Raw genomic sequence first — 24,951 nt, forward strand, 5'->3', positions numbered from 1 at the left:
CTTTGATTGAGGAAATCAGATCATACGTATAATGATTTTCTTCCTGTTAAGCCTTTATTCCCAATCCTTTTTGTCTGCTCTGGAATCTGAGACTCAGAGGAGCTCAGGAATGTGGGAAACAGAGCGAGTAGTCCTGGGAATCAGCCTGCAGCTCCTTAAATTAGCCCCACCCTGAGTCCCTCTGGACCCTTGCTTTCCCGCTACACTAATCCCTGTGACCCCCCCCCCCCCTCCCCCCCACCCCACCTGCCTCTCCAAATGGCTGGTTTCTGCAGCAGAAGCCAAAACCATTATCACAATTCTAAATAAAGATAAACAATAAACAGGCTTTGAGCCCTTTCTTACAGTCTCTCCTCCGCTTTCTTGTCCTTTTCAAAGGGAGTAATACAAATGATCTCCCCATTGTGTAAAATACTCTTTCCTGTGTTCCAGGAGTGAAGCTGAGCAGCCTGCTGGGGAAGAAAGGCAGCCTGGACAAGCTGCAGAGCTACTGGGACGTGGGCTTCTTCCTGGGCGCCAGCATCCTGGCCTGCGACAACACCAGGGTCATCCAGGCCTCGGAGAAACTCTTCAAACTCAGAGCCCCCATCTGGTGAGAACACGGCGCCGCTCACAGATCAGCATGCCGTAAAAAAAACATTGAAGACATCCACATCCATCATCAATGGCACCAGGGTCCTCGTGACGCGAAGTGTATCTGGCATCTGCGGCCGATTGGGCACTCATTTTCTGATTTTTGCACAGAGAGCTGAACAAATCATGAGGGGTTTGCTCATTTGAACAACACCTCTGTCTTCACATTGATTTTTATGAATATATCAGCTTGATTATGTGACATTTTGAGAAGAGTTTAAAGTGTATTAGAATGCAAATGACTTGCTCTGTGGACGAAATGACAGAAAACACAGCTTTGAACAGGTACTATAGGGATTGTATTGGTGCGCATTTGTGGCAAAATGGGTACATAAAGTCCAAAATGATCATTCAACATTTTATAAGACTGTGTCAGTTGTGGAGGAGTACGGTAAACCGTCTGCAGCTCCTTTTTTATTCGGTGCTTAAGAGCCTGCTGTTCTGTTTGTGTTCGTGCTGCGAAAACTCTTTAAGTTTCCATTAATGCCACAAAGAGAAATGAGTCCCAGCATGGAAACACAATCATATGGTATTGTTTGTTTCTCTGATCCTTCTTGATGTATGCTCATGGCTTTGAAAACAATATAATACACATGCAAATTATCTGCCGGTAAGTTATGTTCTTTGCAGACGTTTTCCTGATGAGAAATGGGATGTCAGCAGGCTGGATGTGACATTTGGTTACATATTTATCTGGGCTCAGTTAATTATTGTTTTTTCTTTGATCCTCTGGTTGGTTTCAGGTATCTGTGCTCACTGGTGGAGACCATTTTGATCTACAAACAGTTTAAGAAACCCGGCGTGGAGCAGCCGGCGCCCAAGCAGGAGCTGGTGGACTTCTGGATGGACTTTCTGGTGGAGGCCACCAAGAAAGACGTCTCCTCTGTCCGGTTTCCCGTAAGCGACTCCTGCTCAGATGCAGCGCTCACAAAGTGTGGATCAGATTTACTGGACGGATAAATATGCATAGTAAAGGAAGCGATCAACAAAAAAGACGACGCATGCTCAACAAACTTTAATTGGTGAAATAAAAAGAATCATACAACACGTGTATCTCTTTTCCAGGTCTTGATATTAGAGCCCACTAAAGTGTACCAGCCTTCCTATTTGTCCATAAACAAAGACGTGGATGACAACACGGTGTCTATCTGGCATGTTGCTCCTGATGACAAGGTCAGTGTCCAACATTTATATCATCCAGCAACTCTGACACTTAAGTTCAAGCCATTTTTTTTTAAACATATATACATGAAAGCAGATATAAAAGGCTATCAGTTCACGCCGAGTACTGTAAAAGTTGAATTATTCTCATAACACCCACAGAAGATGCTTGTTTCTGACTGTCTGGCATCCGTTGCTTCACCACATACATACTCCGTATCCTGCTGAAAGTAACCATAGAAACAATACTGATGCATTATGTAAATGCTGAAACTAATTAGTGGGTTAATAAAAGATACTCATCACGTTTGCCAACAGAAGTTAACAAGTGTCAGTTTTTCTGTTTCGCTATCCGAGCGATAATGGGCTCTTGTTTCTTGTCACGAAGACCTTTTGCGTCTGCGTACTGATTGATTTGCTCATATCGCCGTACGTTATTGCTTACCTACGCGGCAGCCCATAAATAACAGCGGCTGCTCACCAGAGACTGATCCTATTCAACCTGCCGCATCTACTACACTGACTTCATGTTTTTATTTTATTCATGTGCTGTCACCAATGTAATAATACATGTACTAATGTCCATTTTATTAGTCAGGTCAATTATCATATTTTAAATAATGACATTACTCCAATAGTAAAATCAATCTGTTACAATCAGTCAGTGTATTGATTGGTGTAACGTCTCCCAGAAGCTAACGTCATTTGTTTTGATCTCTCCTGAAGCAAAAGGGGATTCACGAGTGGAACTTCAGCGCCACATCAGTACGAGGTGTCAGGTCAGTGTCTGCTGCCTTGATGACGCGCTCGTATGACAGCGTAATAGTGACTTGACAACGACCTCACGCCTGTCTCCAGAGGGGGTTTGGTTTAGATTTATCAGCGGATGCTGGGTGGGTTGGAGAGAAAGTGTTTGGCTCCTGTACGTATCCAAACGTTACCGGACAAATGCATTGTTGAGAGGAGTGTCACGATTTATTTGATTTTGTTTGTGTTGTGTCTTTTCAACTGTTAAGTGTGTCAATATTGTTATGTATCAATCAACATATTTCTCTCACGAGAGGCATTGTCAAGAATCTGGCAGCTGCGAGGCCGTACTTTGAGTTAAACGGCCGATGTTAAGCACACATAACGTTGACCATGTTTAGTGCGTTAGCTTAATAATTCCTAAGAAGTGCTAAACAGAAAACACAGAAGAGGCTAATGGTCAAATCATTGGTTTTGTATTTGGTCGTGAAACAAAGCGACCATTTGACTGGATGGTTGTGCGAGATGAAAATTAAGGAATCACCAAATCTATTGCAATGAATCCTCTGGAAGCCATGCATGTCTGAACAAAATGTTCAAATGTGATAACAACACAACCAGCAGTTATTGAGATATGTTACTGTGCACCAAAGAGGCGGACTAACAGCATGGCTACAAACTTTCCAACTAAAACCCAACTCACGTCATTGTTTTCATTAAAGGGACAGTGTCTGGGATTTGTCGGCATCTAGTGGTGAGGTTGCAGACTGCAACCGACTGAATACCCCTCCGCTCACTGCTCCCTTCCCAAGCCTGCAATAATGTGAACTCATGGGTGCCAAACTGTGGTTTAGCCCTTCCCCTCGGCCAGAGGCCACCCTTACTAAAACAACACTACTTTAGGAGCAGAAGTCAGGCGGCGGATGGCTGTACCACGATGTTGCACTCCGTGGCTCACATTACTGCACTTTCATAAGCAAGTCAGAGAGCTGCAGGTAACATAATAACGCTAAAGGCTCTCTCTAGAGCCAGTGTTCAGTTCGTCCTTTCTGGGCTACTGTAGAAACGTGGCGGTGTAACACGGCAGACTCTGAAGAAGAACTTCTCTCAATGTAGATATGAAGCGCTCAATCTCAGCATTCTCCTAATATATCCCCTGAAATGACACATATTGGCCCCATATTGAAACTAATGTCTATAATGTAAGTCCTTTCTATGGCTTTTTGTTTATGCTAATACAAGTATTCATCTGCAGAGATCTCTCTTAAAAAATATTGACGTCAATGACACTACTTGTTTGAATACATAACTATATTATTACATCGATCCAAGACATGAATCTATGATCTGTATCAGAAATATACCAAATTAAAATAAGTGTTGAATGAAAAATCTCATGATAAATGCTAAGCGGAGCAATATAAAAATATAATACGAGTCAAACAAATACCTGGACCTACTGCTAACTTTAAACAGGTTGCATGTGCAGAGTTATCCAAGCATGCACAAAAGCATTGTGAAAAGCATCAGAGTGCTCCATTAATAACGCAGATCGTTTTCATGATGTCTCTCTCTCTCTGCGTCTCCTTTTCCGTGGTCCTCAAAGGAATTCAGTGTCAGATCGGCGGAGGGCTGTGCTCACATGTTGCTAGGGAACGACTCATTCTCCGTGCCCACTCAGCCTGCAGACAGTCAGCGGGACACAATAGCTCTGTACGCAAACAATACGACCACACACGCAGTCCTCTTCGCAGTCCCGATAGGCAGCTCTGGCCTTGGCAGACGTGCTAATAGTTGGACGAGGGCTCATATCAGCGGATGCAAGTTTCCATTTCTCTGTTGAATTGAAGCGCTCCATCTTTAGTACAGTAATTCAGCATCATTTGATTGGACAATTTGCAAAAGACGTTTTTGGTGTTTGTTCCCGATATTACCCAGAAAACAACTCTCATACTCCAAAAAACTGCATATTTACTGTGTCTATCAATGTGATTTGTTAAAATTGCATCCTGCATTTGTGACATTTACTCGAGTTTACATATTGGAGTGACAAACAATCTTTTATTTCCTCGCCAAAGATTTATTGGCTTATGTAACAAGTCCAGTGAAAGGATTCCTTCATGCTGTGTCATATCTGCTCTCATGGGATAGTCGTCTAACTAACTGTGGTCCGTCTCTCCTCAGCATCTCCAAGTTTGACGAGCGCAGCGCCTTCCTCTACGTGCTCCACAATGCAGAGGACTTCCAGATCTATTTCTGTACAGAGATGCACTGCAAAAGGTCCGTTCTCTGTCGCTCTCTGTTTGAAACACAACCTTTATGAGCTGATTGATGTCAAGCAAACAGCCGTGTTAACACTATGCATCTTTATTGAGTGTGATGAAATTGATTTATGGACCTTCCTCATTTAATGTTACGTATTTATTAGTTATGGCACTCAATCTAATAGGAGGAATTTAAATCTACAATACAAGTCCTTGTGTGTTTCCTTTTAACAAGAGTAGAGTCTGCAGCCATGCTAGCAGCTGTGTGATAGCGGTGCTTTGAGCTAAATGCTAAACTATACTTTGTAAGTCAGATGTGACTGGAGCCCTTTATAGTGATGCAGTCTTTGTTTAATCGATTTGTTAATGGTTAAGCTTCATAAATCAGTTATAAGCCATCTAAAAGAACAACCTTTGGATTGCCAGCTTGTGAAAAATATTTATGGCCACTTATCTTCAGGAAATACCTGCAGAAGATCAGGAACAAAATATAGTTGTCAACAAAGTATTAGGCATTTAATAAAGGCACAATGAGTAGGAATGAACTCATACAAAAAAAACAGATTCCTTAATATCAATTCATGAATTAGTAGCAATACAATAATTTATTTCGAAAACCATCTATTCAAATGCATGTGATACATTTCCAGTAGTTATATTTTCATAAGAACAACATGCTCCAACAACCACTTTTTACACAAGAAACCCATTTTTAGTCCTTTGAACTCAGCCGTCATGAAACCAACATCATATTTTTCATGAATATTTTTCGATCCCAAAGATTTACCTGAGTCTACAAAGACTCTAAACTTGTTCCCCCTTCAGTTTATCTCTTCTCTACTCGTATCCATCCCAACAGTAGCTCAGGCAATCTTGTCAGCTCCAAACTCAGGTGGGAAGTTTCGCACGTCTGCGTCGCCGCGAGCACACCTTGTTTCCTTCCGAGGCCGTCGTGTTCCTCGCCCGCTGCTCGATGAAGCACTGAGTGTTCAGACTTGTGACTCGCACATCAGAGGCTCCAGAGCACTTCCCGTCCCATTATGTGGAGTGTGAGAGTCAGTGAGTCACGCCGGCTGTTGTTGTGACGCGACACTCCTTTTACTTCTGAGACAAAAAAGCACGCCGGTGGCAAAAAGAGGGCACACGCACAACCCTGTCAGATTGTGCATGGTTGACATGTGCGTATGCCTAAGCACACGCACAGCACTAAACACCTGCAGGCCGGCCGTATGTGACAGCATGACGAGACGACGAGCTAATTAGCAGCTTGTGTTCAGTGAGAACGATGGAGGTCATGATTTGTATGTATCTGTGTGGGAGGTGTGCATGCAAACATACTGTAACCCCTTGTGGATGAGACCACCAGCAACAGTAAACACTACCACTCAATATGCACTGAGTGTGCACATGTTGTCTGACATCCAATCTACATTAAATACATACATGTTGTGCTGACAGGGAGATATTCATTGTCATGTTGTTAAGGCTCCAGGAACCGGTGCATAAAGTGTTTGATCAACACTATTGCTGTATCGATACAACCACACAGTTAAACTTGCTCAAAATCAGTACTCATTTATTTAGTTTACTTGGACTTCAGTGACTACATACTTGTAGACTCCACTGTGTGTTTCTCTGTTGTGTGTGATCTACATTTTGGATTGACGGAGCTTTTCTTTGGCAGATTCTGCGATCTGGTCAACAGCATAGCGGAGGAGGCCTGGAAAGGTCCCGAGGAGGGAGACTGTGACAGCGACGCCTTAGAGGTGAGAGGACTGAAGACTAGATTCACTTCCATGTTGGCTCCGAGAGTTTTTCAGCGTGATAAACTTTGATTATATTTATCTAAATATGTATGTTTGTGGCTATAAAGTGCATCAAAAAAGTCCTTCCTGTCGTTTTCTTACTGGTGCATCTTCATAACGTCAGCGGTACGTTTCTAATGTTCTGCCCTCAGTTGTTTGTTATGTCCATGTATTTAATTTGATAAAGCCTAAAATGAAGAGGCAGTAAAGCCTCAAACATAACAAACCTTCAGCAAAAATGCAAAACATTTATTAATTCTACAGCAATGAACCTGTTCACTGCATCTGAGCCATGAAGCGGTTTACCCGTTTGTTATTGTGCGTTGTTTTGTTACATCCAGGAAACATGATGTGACTGTGGTGTTTTCATCAAAAAGAAGTGAATTGTTATCAAATCGAGAAAAAACAGATTGATCTCAAAACCATTTTTAACCGCTAATCAGCTTTGGGCAAATCTCTTTTTAGTAACTGGCTATTTTTCATGCTTCCATTAAGAGAAAAGAAAAAGAGAAAGTTTCAATAATATATTTCCCAACCTTTTTCTTAACAATATTCTGTTTTAAGCTTGTGTGAACTCAGGACTTGAGTCTAGCTTTTTAAATTCAGTTCATTTCCATTTGCACTGTAATAACTGGATAGCAGCAGCTGCAGACCCAGAGAGCATCAACACCTGCTGGGATGTTGCTTGTGTGCTTTGTGTGCTTTGACAGTACAGAGCAGCTACCTGCCTCCTGAAAAGAAAAGCTAATTACATCAAAACGCTGCCTGCCCCGCCCTGTTTTTGACTGTGTGACTTGGCACAGATCAGATGTCAGACGGGTTTTGCTCAGGAACTAGTTTTATATCTGTTTGATATAATTTAAGCATCTCTTTACTGTCAGCCTTCACAGCTGCTGCCTTTTTTTACACAAAAATAAATAAAAAAAGTAGTTTAGTTCCTTTGTCACTCGGGTTTCATCAGGAACCAATTTAAAGATTTAAAGTAATCTGATTACAATAACCAGATACGTTTGGATGAAAATGTGTTAAAGCACAAAACAAAAGCACAATGCTGAATTCTGTAAAAAGAGAAAGAGAAGGTAGGTTTACTATGTTCATATTTGCGGAGTGAACATTATTTTACAACAAAACTCAAGGTGTTAACAGAGATATAACGATGCTTTTGCTTCTTTTGGATACACACTTCATTTATTTTCCACTTATTAGGGTTAAGAATTGCATTTAACTATTGAGCAATAGATACGAGCCAGATCAATGTCAGCTGGTGAGCCATCCTCAACATAGAGGATGTTGAGTTGCCTCTTAAGGAGATGCTTAAGTTCCCTCTGTTAAGCAGTGATGCAGCGTCTACTGCATGTTTAGGACTGTTAATGGGAAAGTTAAAAGCAGAAAGATTAAAGCGGAAGGTGCTGCCGTTGTGAATGTGGAGGTTATAAACCTAATTTCACCCGTTATTTGATTTGGGACAACGCTTACAAGGTAATGTGATGACACATGACTGGGTCTTTGTACTGAATGCTGCACGTTTGTCGCCCCTTGTCTGCACAGTACGACTACGAGTACGATGAGCACGGAGACAGGGTGGTTCTGGGAAAAGGCACATTTGGTGTGGTGTACGCGGGCCGAGACCTCAGCAACCAGGTTCGACTGGCCATCAAAGAAATACCAGAGAGAGACAGCAGGTGAGAGGCTTTACGTTCTCTTTGTCTTTGTCTTTGTCTCACTGAAGGTCTCATGACATCTGTAAGGACTCTGTGACAGACTGTAACCGCTCTCATGTACAGTCTTGTGATTTCACTCACAGTCACAAGCACATTTTCTTCTGCCTTGCTCTTAGTCACATTTCAAGGACAATTAGTATGGCTATTTGTGGTCCCCTGAGGACACATTTAAGTGTTTATTGTCCCTGTAATCCTTCATCTAGAACTGTTTAATAGGTCAAAGTTTTTCCTCAACCGCTGTTTTGGTCCCTGACAAGTTGTCTCTTGTGTTTAACAAACATGTTCCTTCCTCTTGAGATGGATTCTTCAAATCCTGACTCGTTTACGTCCCAGTTTGATATCACGGTGCCGCTACTGATGGTCGAATAGTGTGAAGCCAGTGGAAGAAATATGGATCGCATCACTTACGTCTAAACAACACGGGGAATCTCTCCTGAAAACATTGATTCATGGTGCTACTAGTCATTCAAATTACTCAGGGCACGTTTAAGTATGTGTGAATATTCGTGGTCCCCAGAGGATGGGTCCTGATATTTTTGGTGACCCACAGACAAAAATGCCATATTTGCACACCAGCTGTTTTCAGCTGTCGACATAGAATTCAGGTTCAGAAGAGGACGAATTAGGGATGCTAATCTAGAATATGTTTTGTCTGACCAACCCATTTTAACCCAACATTAAACGGTAACAAACTAAAATGCACTTTTTAGAATGTTTGGTACCCATTAGAGAAATTACCAACACAACAAATGTTTCCTTTTTTTATTTGTAGACTGCTTTTTATTCAGAAATTACAATATGTCGATATGCATGGGGCTAATCTGTTGACTGAGACTCACTGAGGAGCCAGTTTGATTCAGTTTGAGGGAGGGTTTTTTATAAATTTCTGTTTGACTGATTAATCTCTCAAAATGCTTATTGCCTGTTTAAAGGTGAAATGTTAATTATCATCCTGAAGATGAACTCTTTAGATCTGAAGCCACCCTCAGGACATGCGATCATCTGCAGAGATTGAATTACAGCATTTATGTAAACAGGTGTCTGAGCTGTTAATGCCTCTCTCTCCGCTCTGCCGTTGAGCATCATTAATAAAAGCGCTGCTTCTCTCCGACGGAGAGTCTGATGCGCAGATCAGCAGAGTCCCTGGTGGCCTCCGTTCTGGTATCCACTCGAGTGACTGGGTAGTGCGACGCTGTGGAGGCAACTTCCCGATGTCCCTGCTCAAAGCGCCCGTCTCCTCATAGCCCTGAACTCATCCCCAACTCTCTCAGGCTGCATGGTTGCACTGCCACACTTTGTTCCACTAATCACTGCAGCGAGTCAGCCGGGCGCTCGGCTGCAGAGAACGCGGAGGATTTCGGTAAATAATTCAGAAGTGGATTGAGAGAGAGAGAGAGAGAGAGAGAGAGAGAGGGAGAGGGAGAGGGAGAGAGAGAGATTCATGCACAGAGCAGAATGTGAGAAGAAGTTGCTGGTAGGCATGTTTTCAGTGTACAGAGATTCTTTTTGTTCTGATCTGATATCGGGATCACAGTTTTTCTGGTTTATTCTTTTGGCTTTGGCATCTGAGCTTTATCCACCCCGTTTACCCGTCACCTTAAGGAAGAGACACAGACACGAGCATCTCTAAAAGTCTTCCTTGTCGCCGTCAATCATTGTCAGGTTAATAGAATTAGAGGGGTTTTTTTTATTAAGGCTCCTGCTGAAGAACGTCGTCGATCCACAGAAACATGAACCAGACACACATTTTCATTAGTACATTATCCTTTCAGTCATTTTATAAGCACAACAAACACCATGAGCCCTTCAAAATAAGTGGTGAACATTTTTAGCTATTTTCTGATGTTTATTAGACCAAATTACCAATTAATTGAATAATGAAAATATCTGTGTATTGATTCATAATGGAAATAATTGTTAGTTTCTCAAAACCTAATCTAGATTTTTCTTTTCCGTAAAAAATACTTAATTACATCTTTTTTTTATAATGGTTTCACTTTAAAAACTTAATTAAACTAAAATGGGCAGAACAATTCTGAATGAAATGAGATTTTTCGGTACATCTTTAACTAAAACTGTGATCTTTTATGTAACCAAAGGGAAACCTCCAAAATCCCACAAAAGTGGAGATGAGGAACTGCTCTAATCTGTATCTGTGGCCACTTAAATGGAGAAAAGAAATAGAATACTGATTTATTTTTGAGTGTTTCGTGAACTTGAATCATCTTCAGTGTGAATCAGCATGACGCCGCTACTTTTTCAATCAGAAACACAATACTGGAACATAATGTTTTTTTAATACAGGTACTCTCAGCCGCTCCACGAGGAGATCGCTCTTCACAAGCACTTAAAGCACAAGAACATCGTCCAGTACCTCGGATCCATCAGCGAGAACGGCTTCATAAAGATCTTCATGGAGCAAGTGCCTGGAGGTGAGACCCGCTGTTGCGGATGTGTTCTCATGTAGAGGAAATGAAAGCTGGAATAATTGAAAATAATGAAATGAAAGGACAGGATGCTCATCAGGCTGCATGTTCTTCAAGTGGCTCTTATTGCTTATCTGTATGTGTTTTATTTGTATTCTTTAAGCTTATATTGAATAATAATATATATTTTACTAAAAATACTACATCTGACCTGAAACATATGGTCTTGGAATGGATCGTCACAGTCCCAAAAAGCTCAAGCAATAACCAAATGGTTACTTCAACCATCATATGAAACATGTTTCATCCACAAGAACAATATTGACACTCCTCATTGAAACTATTTCAGAAATAAATGCTTTGAAAATGGAGTTCGTACGTCATTTAACCAAAGAATCGAGGTATAAAAACGCTGTAGCTTGCAGACGTATCAGAACTGCTGATCACAGGTTGGAATTGGGTGTGTTGATCATTGTTGTTGTTTGTCCCGTGGTGTTCAGGGAGTCTGTCCGCCCTGCTGAGGTCCAAGTGGGGCCCTCTGAAAAACAACGAGCCGACCATCGGCTTCTACACGCGGCAGATCTTAGAGGGACTCAAATACCTGCACGACAACCAGATAGCACACAGAGACATCAAGGTATTGTACAGTTAATATAGTCATTTGTCTATCGGTTGTGTATCTTTGGCCTCTCGTCCACAAAGGAATCATAGTTGTGCTGAAGCCACATTCAAATATATTTGTTAACATTTTGCAAGGAAGCTGACCCAGGCTCCATATAGAGGCTTCTCTCAATAACAGATTAGTTAGTTAGTTAGTTAGTTAGTTAGTTAGTTAGTTAGTTAGTTAAGGAGAATACAGTGCACCACCTACAGAAACCTAAGCCAGGTCAACAATAAACCTAGAGGAAAAGATGCTGGCGCTCTCCAGTGGCCGCACTGTTTGATTGACAGGTTTTGCTACTGCAAAAACATCAGAGAATTGAACAAAAACAAAAGATGAATAGACTGCGCCGCCACAGGAACTTTCTCATGGTTCTAAGAAACCCACGCTTTAATTTTCTCATCGAGGCGAGAAGAATACGATGGTTAATCTTAGAGTGCCGTTTTGTTCAGCTCTTATTACTCTCCCAGCTCTGTGATGATGCAACCATGAGTGATGCAAGTATACAAAGATTAGTCAAACACATGAGCCCATGCAGCACCGGCAACCGCCATTTCTCAACAAAAAAAAGTTGTATAAACACCAAACATTACAAACATTACAGTAACGGAACGAATAGTAGAAAACACGGACGGAGAAGTCCAGAAGTTAACTCTTTCATGAGCACAAACCCACTGAGAACGAGCCGCTGCTCAGCGAGCTAACTCAGTAGCACAAATGCTAACCCAGTAACACTGGCACACGTGTAAGCCACAAAACTAAATTATAACCGGCACTTTCATGACGGATGGTTTTGCTTCTGCTTGTGTGATTGCGGCTTGTTACAGAGTTGTTCATTTATTCTTGTATCACTTTAAAATAAGCTAGCAGCGCTTTCCACCTGGTCTGCAGCAGGAGACGTGAGCAAGACGTTCCGGACGACTTGCGTCACGTCAGCGAACGGAAACAGAAAAATAAAGTTGTGCGGGGAGCTCCCCAGTGGGCAATCCCCCTCATGGGAATCCCTAGAACTGTTTCATCTGAAAAAAACATAGGACTGTACGGCAACATTCAGCACGTTTCATTACAAGTTAACTGCTTTGAAAATGTGTACTTGTTAAATTCTTCCCGGTGTTCTTAGTGCTCTGAAAACTCTCTGGGATCGGTACATTTTATTTGGTGCGAATGCTTTCCAGGGGTCCCAGCTACTCACCACGTGTTTTTGCATTTTTTTTTAACAGTCATCTTGACAATCCCCCTCAACAACACAACTAGTAATCTCATAATTGCATTTTATTCGGTCATGAATTTGACATGAATATTAACCGTTCACTTCAAAAGGAGCAAGACACGAATATGACACCTGAGCAGAGAACGAAGTCTCTCGTGTGTGTGTGTGTGTGTGTGTGTGTGTGTGTGTGTGTGTGTGTGTGTGTGTGTGTGTGTGTGTGTGTGTGTGTGTGTGTGTGTGTGTGTGTGTGTGTGTGTGTGTGTGTGTGTGTGTGTGTGTTTTTCTTCCTTTTTCTTCTGTAAAAAAAAAAACTCCCTGTTTTATCTCAGTTATGACAAACACTGATAACGCTTCCATCACATGCAGCCATTAAGGTCAGCAGCCTCTTCCCCCATGCGTCCACCTGATTCAACAACACGGTCATATAAGTGTCATTAGCGTCCCGTAAATGTTAATCGCTTTGTTTTGGCTGGGACGTCGCCCTCCTGCGACCCGCGCAGGCTGTTCGTTGTAACCTGCCCTTCGTCACCTTCAAGCACCTCACATAATCCCAGTAGCATCAGGGAATGTTCTCACGGATGTCTTTTTCAATCCGCAGGGTGACAATGTTCTCATCAACACTTACAGCGGCGTTCTGAAGATCTCTGATTTTGGCACATCCAAGAGGTTGGCTGGGATCAACCCCTGCACTGAGACTTTCACAGGTACACTCTGACCCTCTACGTCTTGTTCACGCAAACACTCCAGAACGCCTTAGATGTCTGCTTCTGAAGTAAATCCCCATTTTCAAGAGTCAACAAGGAAAAGGAAAGCTTTGCTGATTAGTGGCCATGAATACCGCTGAGCACCGAGGTAACCCCACACTCATAATACTTGTCTTTCAGAGCGGTAATCCTGTCTCGGCTCTTTGGCAAGTAAGCGATATCACTGAGAATACCTGGCTGTTGCTACTCACTTTGGCACAAGTCCGCGGTCAGGTCGGGCAGGTTTGAGCCCGTGTGATGTCGGCACCACGGCGGCCAATTGCGGCTCAGTTTAACCGCCTGAGATAAGACCATCTGGCAGCTGATTGGAACAGACAAGGACTTACCCTGAATGGTGGAGCTCTCTCAGGAAACTGGGCTACTCCTTTTTATAACCCAGGTCGGCTATAAATGCCTGCTCGGCTGTTTTTAGCTCAGTACACGAGCTTCTAAAAGCAGCAAACATCGCCCAGCGGGCTATTCTTAGAACAAAAGAGTCCTTTCAGTGGGGAGCTGGAAATGTTATTTGGACGGAGCTGTGGTTCACTGACGACACAAAGAGAGACTCTTTGCTGTTGCTCATAGACCATAAGTCCTGGGTAAAGCTCACGTAACTTGATTGGTAATTTGCAAGAATTGTGTCATCACCTCAGGACAGAGGCAACGTATAATTAGTTTTAATGTAAGCTATGTTTGGCACTTACATCAGAGTCTGTCATCCGTTGTTGATGTCACTTTTGTGTATGAAACATGTTGAACGTGTCTTCAAGATCTGATCCCAAGCAGGATTAGTTTGCTTTTCCTGCACATTGCTGAAAGAATCACAGTCAATGATTTATTGACTTTACTTATTTGTGAGTTTGGTAAGTTATTTTATTAAAAGAAGAATGATGTCGCAGAAGCTTGCAGCAGCAAGGTCATATTTGATCATATAAATCATAGGAATCACAACAGATGACACCTAAACACAACCGTACAGCAGTAGTTTGACATTTGGGGAAGCAACACTAATTCACTTTCTTGTTGAGAGTTAATTGAGATTATAGTTCCTCTCTTTAGTTTGTTTGATGGACACAAAGCTGCAGCTAGTTGCTGGTTTAGCATAGAGGCTGGGAATGGAGGGGAAACAGCCGATCTGGCTGATTGCAGTTTAAAGGAATACTTTGTGACATGTTGTGAAATACAAATGTTTGCTTTCTTGCCAAGAGTTAGATGAAAAGATCAATACAACTCTTTGTCCAGCTATACTAACCCGGTGGCGGGAGGCTTTTAGCTTAGAGAGTCTGGGAACAGCTAGCCGAGTACCCACCAATGAGGCTTTTTAAAATCCGTAGCAAATCTAAAGTATAAAGTTGTAAATTCCCCATTTTACAGGATGTTATGAACTACTTCATGGCCAAGAGCAATTGCTAGGAACCCGTTAGAGATTTCAGGAAGCTATTTGGGCTCGGCGACCGGAGCCTCAGCAAGAGAGTAAATAAATATTGACCTCATGTGTACCCAACTCAAACTGATACTTTAAGGACATGCCTAAAGCCTGAGAGATCAGAAAGTGCCACAAATTCATAAATAAAACCAACACATCCAGATGCAAATGAACAAATAATTATACAATGTGTGTTTAGCCATCCTCGCTCTGCATACACCATTACTGAGAATGATGAATAACATCCTAAAATCTGTCTATGTATTTCCGCTTGTTTGTCCAGGCACGCTGCAGTACATGGCCCCGGAAATAATTGACAAGGGTCCTCGAGGATACGGCAAGCCAGCGGACATCTGGTCTCTGGGCTGCACCATCATAGAGATGGCAACTGGGAAACCACCTTTCTATGAACTGGGAGAGCCGCAGGCTGCGATGTTCAAGGTGAGAGACGGTGCCGAAACACAAACCCGTCGCCTCAAATGTGTTTAATTTTAGGAGAAGAGAAGTTGCTTATGGCAAAAACACAACTTTTTGACACTATGCCACCATAGGACACAATCTTTTAAGTATCTCTTTTTATTACCACATTAAATATACTATTTGCGATAGTCCATGATGGGACCAGACGGGATCATTAGAAGTACTGTAAAACAATTAGCTTTTATCAGCCCTCAAACTGACTGTTCCACTGACGCATTGAAGTTATGGAAACCTACTGTCCATGCAAACTACTAGCCGATGAACTGATGTGCAAGTCTTCTTCTACCATCTTGAGCTTTTACAACCCACTGTGTTCAGTTTCATTAGTTACCGAATACTCACGGAAAACCTCACCTCAGGAAATAATCAGCAAGGTTGAGGTCTGCGCTCCTCGGTTCCTCTTTTCATGGAAACAAAACCAGTGCGTCAGCTGTGTGTGCACCTGCATTGTGTTGCCACCTGCGTGTTGTTACGTGATCCAGCTCAGTAGAAACTCCAAATATTGTCTGTGCTAACATTTGTTTGAACACAAACAAACATGTGTAGCTCATTGAGGGAAATATCGCAGACTCCAGCATGTTTTGGTTTTTCCAGTTTCTATGTACACTCATCTTATATTTGAAACCTTTTACTTGCTCAATTTACAATGTGTATTTGCTCTGGGTGGAGATGTAAAGCTTTCCAGACTAATGAAATATTGTTCTCAGCCATGTGGAGGCCATTAAAGACAGTAAAGATGTTTAAAGGTTGTCTGGAAAGCATTATAGCACTGCTGTCGAAGCTGTGAATCATGGAACGTTCCATAAGATGTGATTTAATTAAAGGGCGGTGAAGTCAAAGAGGCGTATGTTACTCTGCTGAAACACCTTTTATAGTACGACAACACAACATAAAAGCAGAAGCTGAGATGGCCTCACGTTTTCTGGACAAGGATCAGAGAATTCATGCAACTGTAGTACAATCACATGATCTTTATCCATGAAATGATCTGTGGACTTCACATGGTGTGTGGAGCGATCCCAAACTGTAAAACAGTCCTGATATAGTCTTCACTCATCCTTGAGGAATGTCTCGAGGGAGGGGCATCTCGCTGCTAGTCTTAAATCAACATTCCTCAATGACAACAACAGGAATTTCCAGGGTTCTTGTTGTCCTGGGTCTTGAACTTTAGGCCTGATTGCCCTGAAGCAGTCTCACAGCTCACTGGGAAACACCTGCTGCCCATTTAAGTCCCCTAAAATCTAATAATTTATCCCAGAGAGTTTTTTTGTTTTTTTTGTTATTTAGAATTTCTTTCCATCTGACTGAACTCGGCATGTGTCCTTGGTCTGCAGGTGGGCATGTTTAAGATCCACCCAGAGATCCCAGATTCCATGTCGCTGGAGGCCAAAGCCTTCATCCTGCGCTGCTTTGAGCCAGACCCAGACGGCCGCGCCACCGCCCTGGACCTGCTCACCGACGAGTTCCTCACCGTCACCAGCCGCAAGAAGAAGAGCAAGAGCAGCTTCACAGGCGAGCTCAGCTCCGTTTACATTGAAACAAACCAAATGCAAACAAAAGAGAACGAAATAAGTAAAAGGAATAGTTTTGCATTTTGGGAAATATGCTTATTTTGTTCTTTTTCAAGACTCCAGGCCAAAAAAACAGTAGTGGTGGACCTTTTGGTATAGTCTGATCAGATGTTTACTCTGGCTCCAGTCTTTATGCTAAGCTAAGCTATCCATGTTTTGGCTCCAGTTTTTAAGCTAAGCTATCCATGTACTGACTCCAGTCTTCATGCTAAGCTATCCGTGTACCGGCTCCAGTCTTAATGCTAAGCTTAGTTATCCATGTACTGACTCCAGTTTTTATGCTAAGCTAAGATATCCATTTACTGACTCAAGTCTTCATGCTAAGCTATCCGTGGACAAGTTCCAATCTTTATGCTAAGCTAAGCTATTTGTGTAATGGCTCCAGTCTTTATGCTGAGCTAAGCTAACTATACACTGGCTCAAACAACAAAAAGACATGATGGTGTTATTGATCTTTTCGTCAAACTTTTGTCAAAATGTTGGACTATTGCTTTACTTTCCAGATTTGTCTAATTAAATTACCTATTTTTGTGGGAAAGCACACTGCGTCAAAATAATTGTTAAATTTGTTTTTGACTAATCGTCCCCTGCTCTTATGCAGCCTGAACACACTTATAATCTTGAATGTGTAGCTTTCAAAGTCCTTGTTGGGTTTCCACCCTGAGCAGGGATGCTGTCATGTGCCCTGGCACAGGAACAAAAAAAGATTAAAAGCTCTCTATACTAGGAAATGTTATTCTGCCAGTCTTACATGGAAATGTTTTGTTCTCCGTTAACTGTTGTCACATATTTACATTTTTTTCTTTCCCCACCATAGCTCTGTCTCCTGGGACTGGTGAGTTACTTTACTCTCTATACTTTCCTACACATTTCTACCACTAGAGGGACTACTTTTTCAATCTGGGCCTTAGTCGTGTCGACTCATCTGCCTGCTTCACCGACGAGTATCTAGGCTACGGTTTTCTTTTTTTCTGCCAGCGGCTACCTGCCCGGCACGACTCTGCGCTCTACCAAGAACTCAAAATAGAGAAAGCGAAACAGGACTCCTTTCCTAATGCTCGAATGTCTTTATAACCACCGTTTCATGAGTTGGACATTACGGCCGGTAATTTGCTGCCAAACACATCAGATATGTTCTCCCTCAAGGTGATGGTCGAGTATTATCTGATTATCCTTTGTGCCTTTCTGTAAAAGGACGGCAATTTTCCATCAGCACTAATTCCTCCTTCTTGAAAGCTGCTCCTTCTGTGCTGCACAAAGCAAGACATCAGATTATTAGTGTTCAAATGATGCACCAGGCACCTTTTTAAGGTTCCTTGTGTTCGTGGTGTCCTTCAGAGTACCTCCGCAGCATCTCCCTGCCGGTGCCGGTGGTGGTGGAGGACACCAGCAGCAGCAGCGATTACGGCTCCGTCTCCCCTGACAACGACCTCAACACCAACCCGTTCATCTTCAAGCCCAGCGTGAAGTGCTACAGCGAGAGGGACGTCAAGGGGCCCAGGTCCCTCTTCCTCAGGTAGGGTAGGAGTCTTTTGTCCAAGGAAATGGAGCCATGACGGTCTTTTTTTTAACTTTATTTGTTCATGTAATATGAGCTTTACATGCACATTTGTTTACAAACTGTTGTGGGAGCTTCATTATAATTTGAAAAAATTCTAAATAAATGTAGTTCTAGTTCACGTGAAGCCCAAATCTTTTGTTTTCTACCCAGCATTCCAGTGGAGAACTTCGAGGACCACAGCGCGCCTCCATCTCCAGATGAGAAGGACTCTGGCTTCTTCATGCTGCGGAAGGACAGCGAGAGACGAGCCACGCTGCACCACATCCTGACGGAGGACCGGGACAAGGTGGTGGCCAACCTGATGGAGGCCCTCACACAGGTCGGTTATGGAAGGCGTCATCAGTTCGCGGACAGATGAATGGGAAAAACTGGATACTAACTCCTGCACACTTCTCATCCCTGCAGGGCTCGGAGGAGATGAAGCTGAAGCTGAAGCACATCTCCACCCTCGTGGTCAGCCTGGCCGACTTCGTTCGCATGGCCGACAGGAAAATCATCGCCAACACGTTGTCTCAACTCAAGCTGGAGCTGGACTTTGAAAGCACCGCCATCAGTCAGCTGCAGGTCGTGCTGTTCGGCTTCCAGGACGCTGTAAGTATCATCCAGAGAAATTATTTATTAGCGGGGGGGGGTGAATTCATTCCAGTAAATCTCATTTCTTTTTGCATCTCGTATAATTGTTCAAATGCAAAAAATACCAAACAGTTTTGGGCTAATTATCCTTAGATTGTCTGAGAATCAAGTTTCAAATGACAGCCATAAAAACTCAAACTGTTCCTATATGAGGCTTGATTTGGAGCTGATACTCTCTTCACACGCTGCTCATTTTCCCCTGCACCTGTAACACGTGATTTCCTGTCTATTATTCATCCCCCTATTCGGAGGCAGAGCTGCTCTCAGCCTCTCTATAAATCACGTGCTCTGAACACTTCAGTATGATTGTTGTCATTTTACATGCGCTGCAGAAAGCAGCAGGCTGCCATGTTGCTGCTCGCCCTGCACAGAGATCAGACCGATAACCATGAAATGCTTGTAACCTTTCAGTGAGGCGATAAAAGGGGGATCTGTCAGGAGTTATTGCACATTCTGTGAAGAGGACTGATCTGCTTCTCCCCTTTTTTTTTAAAAATGCAGTTATGCAGATGAAATGACACAAGAGCAAGTGTTTGTTTTCATATTTGTAAGGAGCGTGTTGCATAATCCTGCAGGAATATGGAGCGCCGATGCCTCCTGGTGGACGCCAGTGCAAACAATTCACTGTCGAGCAGTCATGCAGACAGGAAGATTCATAGTTTGGTTTGCCGTGCATTAATTCAAAAGTACAATAATTAAGACTGAATTATCACAAAATCAGATGAGATATAGACAGGTAAAGTGCACACGAGTTACACAAATGACACACAGTGGAAATAAAAAAACAATACCCACAATAATATCCACAATAAAATTATATATATACAAACAGAACAACATGGGTTTATTGCACCGGTTGAAGTGATTAATGTTAATATCAGCAAACATGATCTGATTATTTAAAGGACCTTTAAAGGAGATTAGCTTATTGTAGCAGAAGACGCTGAGTTAAGGAAAGAGCAGTAAATATAAATAAAAAGGCAGATATTAAGTTCCTGTGAAACAGAAGTTAGTGATGTCAGCTTCTGTTCTGAGATGTATTTCACAGTGAAACAGAATATTTTAGCGGTTTAAAGTTACAAGAGGGATTTAAATATATTCCTTCACATTCGATTGAAAGATAACACCTCAGAGTGCAGGATGAGTCATCCAACATTAGATTAGCGATATAGAGACACTTTGATCCTGATTTTTTGGCACATAACAAGAGCAAAATTAACAATCAACGCAGAAGTTCAGGAATAAAACTGGGAAAATGTATATACCATAACAATATGAAATGTCTTCAAGCTAACAACGCATTATTTTAACGGTAAAACATTGTGTCTTCAGGTCAACAAAGTGCTACGAAACCACAACATCAAGCCTCACTGGATGTTCGCTCTAGACAACATCATTCGCAAAGCTGTGCAGACCGCCATCACCATCCTGGTTCCAGGTACCGTCATCACTGTCCCGAGCACAGCGCCTCTAAATAAGTTATCGCTGGTCTGTTGTGGAAGCTCTGCTGCCCGCAGTAATCACAGCGCCCTGCTGAACGACAGACATTTGGGAGGCTGGGGATGTTCTAGTGATGACAACGGAAACACTGACGTCACGCACATGAGCGCAGTGGAGTCGTGTCTGGTTTTGAGAAGCCCACTCAACATATGAGCATTGCCGTCGCTCAAAAGTAGGAAAAGGAGAACGAGTAGCAGCTGTAAAGCTCAACTGATGTGCAGCTTAGTTTGGCACTTTGTGTGTTTTTGCAGGAGCTTACACAATGAGATGTGACCACAAGGATTAAACCAAACTAAACGGAAGGCCGTCGTGGGTTTATTAACTTAAAGGCCTGCGTCGATATATTTCTGATTGGAAGCTGAAATATGCTTGAATAATTGTGTTGTGTTTTTTTACTGTGATAACATTATCATAGCAAACAAACACAAGGATACAGTGCTGGTGCAGTAACAGCATTTAGATTTAGCAGCATGATATGCATAACATTAATTAAGGCTGCAACTAATTATTTTTTCTCATTGATTACTTTGAACTTTGATTTTTTTTTTTCTCTGATTAATCCATTCATCTTTTAGTCTGTAAAATAGTATTAAAATATTCATCACAAATTGCTTTTGTTCAAGCAACAGTCATGTAATTTACAGAGAAAAGCAGCAAATCCTCACATCTGAGAAGCCAAAACAAGCGACTCACTGTAACTTGAACTTGAGAGAGAATTCGTGAATAATCTAAATTGATAGATTTTTCAGTCGATTGACCAGTTAATCAACTCTTTCTGCCGATTTTCAGTGCTAACGCTACGATGAAATCTGTCTGGAATGTGATCTCAACGTAAAGTCAGAATCAATGTCGCTCTCAGTTTTCTGTAACATGAGCCATCATCACCCAGTGGGCCGTTTCAAGTGGCTCTCGTGTCTTGTGTTCAGAGCTGAGGCCTCACTTCAGCCTGGCCTCAGAGAGCGACCCGGCCGAGCAGGACGACGTTGACGACGACGTGGAGCTGGAGAGAAGCTCCACCCACCAGAGCCGGGCGCCTCCTGTCGCCGCGAACGACGACACCGTGGGCACCTCGGGGGTCAGCACGCTCAGCTCCACCGTCTCACACGAGTCCCATCATGCACAGCGCTCTGTGAGCTTGGAGCTGGGCCGGATGAAGCTGGAGACCAACAGGTAGGCAAGAGCATTTAGCGGGATTAGGCGCGTTCGCCGGTCGAAGGGCTCTGATTTCTGTTCGCTTTCATGTGTTTTAGGAAGTCATTTAATATGTCTAAATCATGTGTTTCCTCCGTCCGACTCCAGGCTGATGGAGCAGCTGCTGGAGAAGGAGAGAGAGTACCAGGCCATCCTGCAACAAGTGCTGGAGGAGAGAGAGACGGAGATCCGACTACTGAGGCTGCGATCTGAGCCCGCAGGTCTGGATTCAGTCTGATTTACCTTTTCACACTGACTGTTTGCAACACGAGCCCCCGACTGCTTCTACTACCAGTCTGCTTTTCCCTCTCACAACCAGCTGTGGCTCATTGAGGCGACTCCTCTGTCCCAAATGCAGCGTCACAGAAAAGTGCAGGGAAACGGCCAATATTCAGACGTTGCTTCCAGCTTACCAATGTGATGATAGACCTATAATTTGGTTATTTTGATGCTGCAGAACACCGTTGTTTTTTCCTCTGCAAATGTCGTATGAATGAATGGGTCCAGTGTGTCTAACAGAGTCTGTTCTCTATGTTCTCTGGCAGACGTCCCTTCATCCTCCAGTGTCCCCGAGGGACAGAGGAGTCCACCTGCAGAGAGACGGGAAGACTCCGACATGACCAGCTGGCTCAGGCTCTACGGCGCCGACCAGGACTCCGTAGACCGAGTGAGTCCCTGCTTTTACTCTGGAGTCACACAGTGACGGCACCGAATTATACAGAACAATATTTGAGAAACTACAGCTGGTGATTTCTGTATTTTCATGAGGAGAGATATGTTTTTTGCTGGATTAAACAATGACATAAAAGATGGTGTAAAGCATCGTACGGTTACAAATAACAGAAGGTAAAGTCAGAGCTGCATCTTCTGGAATCTCATGTAACTGTTTGTACCCTGCATCCTCATTTCATGCATTTCGTTTCTCCAGATACAGAACGAGGAGTACACGTTGAACAACATCCTCCACGATGTAACCAGAGACGATCTGAAGAGTTTAAGACTGAGGTAGGTTTTGTTTTTTTGTCTGTTCGCAGTTTCACTTCTGTATTCACTCCAAACACATACTGAAGCTCTCGTCTAGAAAGCGCTGCAGCTTTCCAAATAGCAGAAACAGTCGTGTTTGTTGCATAAGGGACTTGGCGTTGATGTATTTTTCTTACTGTAGGTTTGCACCCAGCACTGTAGTGACTCATAGTGGCAGCTTCATTTCTCAGAAATCCTGGTGTCCATAGTTTAAACATGTGTATTAGCTAGCTAGTACTACTACTACTACTACTACTACTACTACTACTACTATTACTATTACTATTACTATGGTTTCCATCTCTTTTATTCTTCTTTCATTTGTAGCTGTATATCGGCTCATAGTATATCATGTTCACATAATAGTGTACATTTCAATAATAATAACATTTCAAAAACAATTATTGAGGAGGCCATTGCTCCATGTGTACATTTCTGCATGTGGCGCCCCCCAGTGGTCGTATAAAAAAAAGAAAACATTTTTTATCTGCAGATTTTGAAAACTCTTAAAAAGCAATGGATTCAGTTCTCTCAAAACAGGTCTTAGGAAGTATTAACAAGTCTTACACGTTCCCTCTTGCCTGATAATATAATATGTATTTTGTATGGGAATTATTGTTTTCTACTCTGGGGAAGTAATAAAAACATTTGATATCAATACTTATATTGTATGATTACTGATTTCATACTTTGACCAATTTGACTGTGTAAATTAAATTCTTTGTGGTATTAAGAAGGTCTCAAAAAGTCCGATATTGAACTCAGTACTTGCCAAGGAAACCCTGTTCTTTGTATTTTCCTTGTATTCTCTAAAAGCTTTGCTTCATTAATTGACAGATAATTATGTTGTGCACATGTATAAATACAATAAATCCATATAATGGTTATGTATACATAGACAAAATGATTGAAAAGCTGAGTTATAGGACATGCTGTGTAATTTCTGTTGGCTACGTGTAAGCAGTTCTGTACGTTGTATGTCGTAACCTCTCCCCTGTGTGTCCCGTCAGAGGCGGGATCCTGTGTAAACTATGGAAAGCCATCACAGACTACAGGCAGAAGCCAACCTGAGGCCTTAAGTGGCGACAACCACTCAGAAAGCCTGGACCTTTGTCCCAACAACTCAGTATTCTCCTCTTTACCTCAGTATTTATAGGATCAAGACTTTTAGGAGAAGAACCTGTGTTTGCTGCGTGCACAGAGTCGCTTTCCACTCACACAAGACACTCTTTGACTGCTGTTGTCGGAGTATTTTGATCATTTGGGGGGTAAAAAAAGGTCCCTTTGAAAGCAAACATTACTGAGAAGTGCCACTAGTTTTGCTATGCCTGACATTACAGTTTTTTTGTTACAGGTGCAGTAAGAAAATTGTTAAAATATTGAAATCTGTCAAAACATGTTTCTCCTGTCTTTACAAAGATGTTTACAAAACTGGAGACTGGCCGTTTTGTAATACAAGCCTGAGATACAAAATACTACATTCAAAATCATCAGTGCTAATGTTTTTATCATAGGCATCTTATCACTACTTTATTTAATAAATGTATTTTTAACTTAACTTGCTTTGGTAATCTGAAGGACGTCCATGCATGCCCTTTTTTTTGGGAGAAGGGGAGGCGGGGGGAGGGAGGGGTATTTTATCCATATCCTTATTTAAATTGTTTTTATCACATTTTCATTTCCTTTTATAATACAAATCTACATTTTTATTTTTCATAAATGTGTAAATATTGTGTTATATAATTATATGTGAACAACATTTATGTACTTCAAAAACGCATTGATAAATATAGTTAGATCTCCATGAGGATTGGACCGCGTCTATAAGGAACACGTGAAAAATAAATTGTATAGTATTGTATTTTCTAGTGTCAAAAATCATAGGATATATAATATTCAGTAAGTAATTTATATTACATTAAATAATTTGCGCTGGTTTTTTTGTTTTGTACACTGACAAAATTGTGTGTATCTTGCTTGTGTAGATATGATCATCAATCAGGTGTATGTTGTAATGGAAAAATTTCATATGAAAGAGCCTTGACCTTTTTTATTTAAAAAAATATGATGTCAGAAATGGGGAACATGATCATGAGCAGTGTGTCCGTTTTGTTTCATATCTGAAATTATTCACGATTCTTGTGTCATTAAAAACAAAATCTTGAAACTGTGAAAGAATTGTGTTCAAAATATTC

The 24,951-nt window shown here is 42.1% G+C and overlaps 1 protein-coding gene across 1 annotated transcript in view; it reads left to right on the forward strand.

Annotated features, from left to right (window-relative positions):
* map3k5 (mitogen-activated protein kinase kinase kinase 5) overlaps positions 1-24,373 on the forward strand; it is a 60,541-nt gene extending 36,168 nt beyond the window's left edge. Inside the window, exons 9-30 of the mRNA XM_068577040.1 lie at positions 433-592; positions 1,377-1,530; positions 1,699-1,806; positions 2,521-2,573; positions 4,726-4,821; positions 6,490-6,571; positions 8,159-8,292; positions 10,636-10,763; positions 11,258-11,394; positions 13,227-13,332; positions 15,081-15,238; positions 16,612-16,789; positions 17,666-17,683; positions 18,187-18,364; positions 18,560-18,728; positions 18,815-19,000; positions 20,375-20,480; positions 21,469-21,712; positions 21,842-21,954; positions 22,279-22,400; positions 22,662-22,738; positions 23,767-24,373. Coding sequence (XP_068433141.1) covers positions 433-592; positions 1,377-1,530; positions 1,699-1,806; positions 2,521-2,573; positions 4,726-4,821; positions 6,490-6,571; positions 8,159-8,292; positions 10,636-10,763; positions 11,258-11,394; positions 13,227-13,332; positions 15,081-15,238; positions 16,612-16,789; positions 17,666-17,683; positions 18,187-18,364; positions 18,560-18,728; positions 18,815-19,000; positions 20,375-20,480; positions 21,469-21,712; positions 21,842-21,954; positions 22,279-22,400; positions 22,662-22,738; positions 23,767-23,827 — 2,768 coding nt within the window. The 3' untranslated portion in view covers positions 23,828-24,373. The remainder of the gene's footprint in view (positions 1-432; positions 593-1,376; positions 1,531-1,698; positions 1,807-2,520; positions 2,574-4,725; positions 4,822-6,489; positions 6,572-8,158; positions 8,293-10,635; positions 10,764-11,257; positions 11,395-13,226; positions 13,333-15,080; positions 15,239-16,611; positions 16,790-17,665; positions 17,684-18,186; positions 18,365-18,559; positions 18,729-18,814; positions 19,001-20,374; positions 20,481-21,468; positions 21,713-21,841; positions 21,955-22,278; positions 22,401-22,661; positions 22,739-23,766) is intronic.
* Positions 24,374-24,951: the final 578 nt, after the last annotated feature.

The sequence above is a fragment of the Clinocottus analis genome, unplaced genomic scaffold (assembly GCF_023055335.1).
Source record: "Clinocottus analis isolate CAN_PGR_092001 unplaced genomic scaffold, fCliAna1.0.p SCAF_15, whole genome shotgun sequence".
Taxonomy (NCBI): domain Eukaryota; kingdom Metazoa; phylum Chordata; class Actinopteri; order Perciformes; family Cottidae; genus Clinocottus; species Clinocottus analis.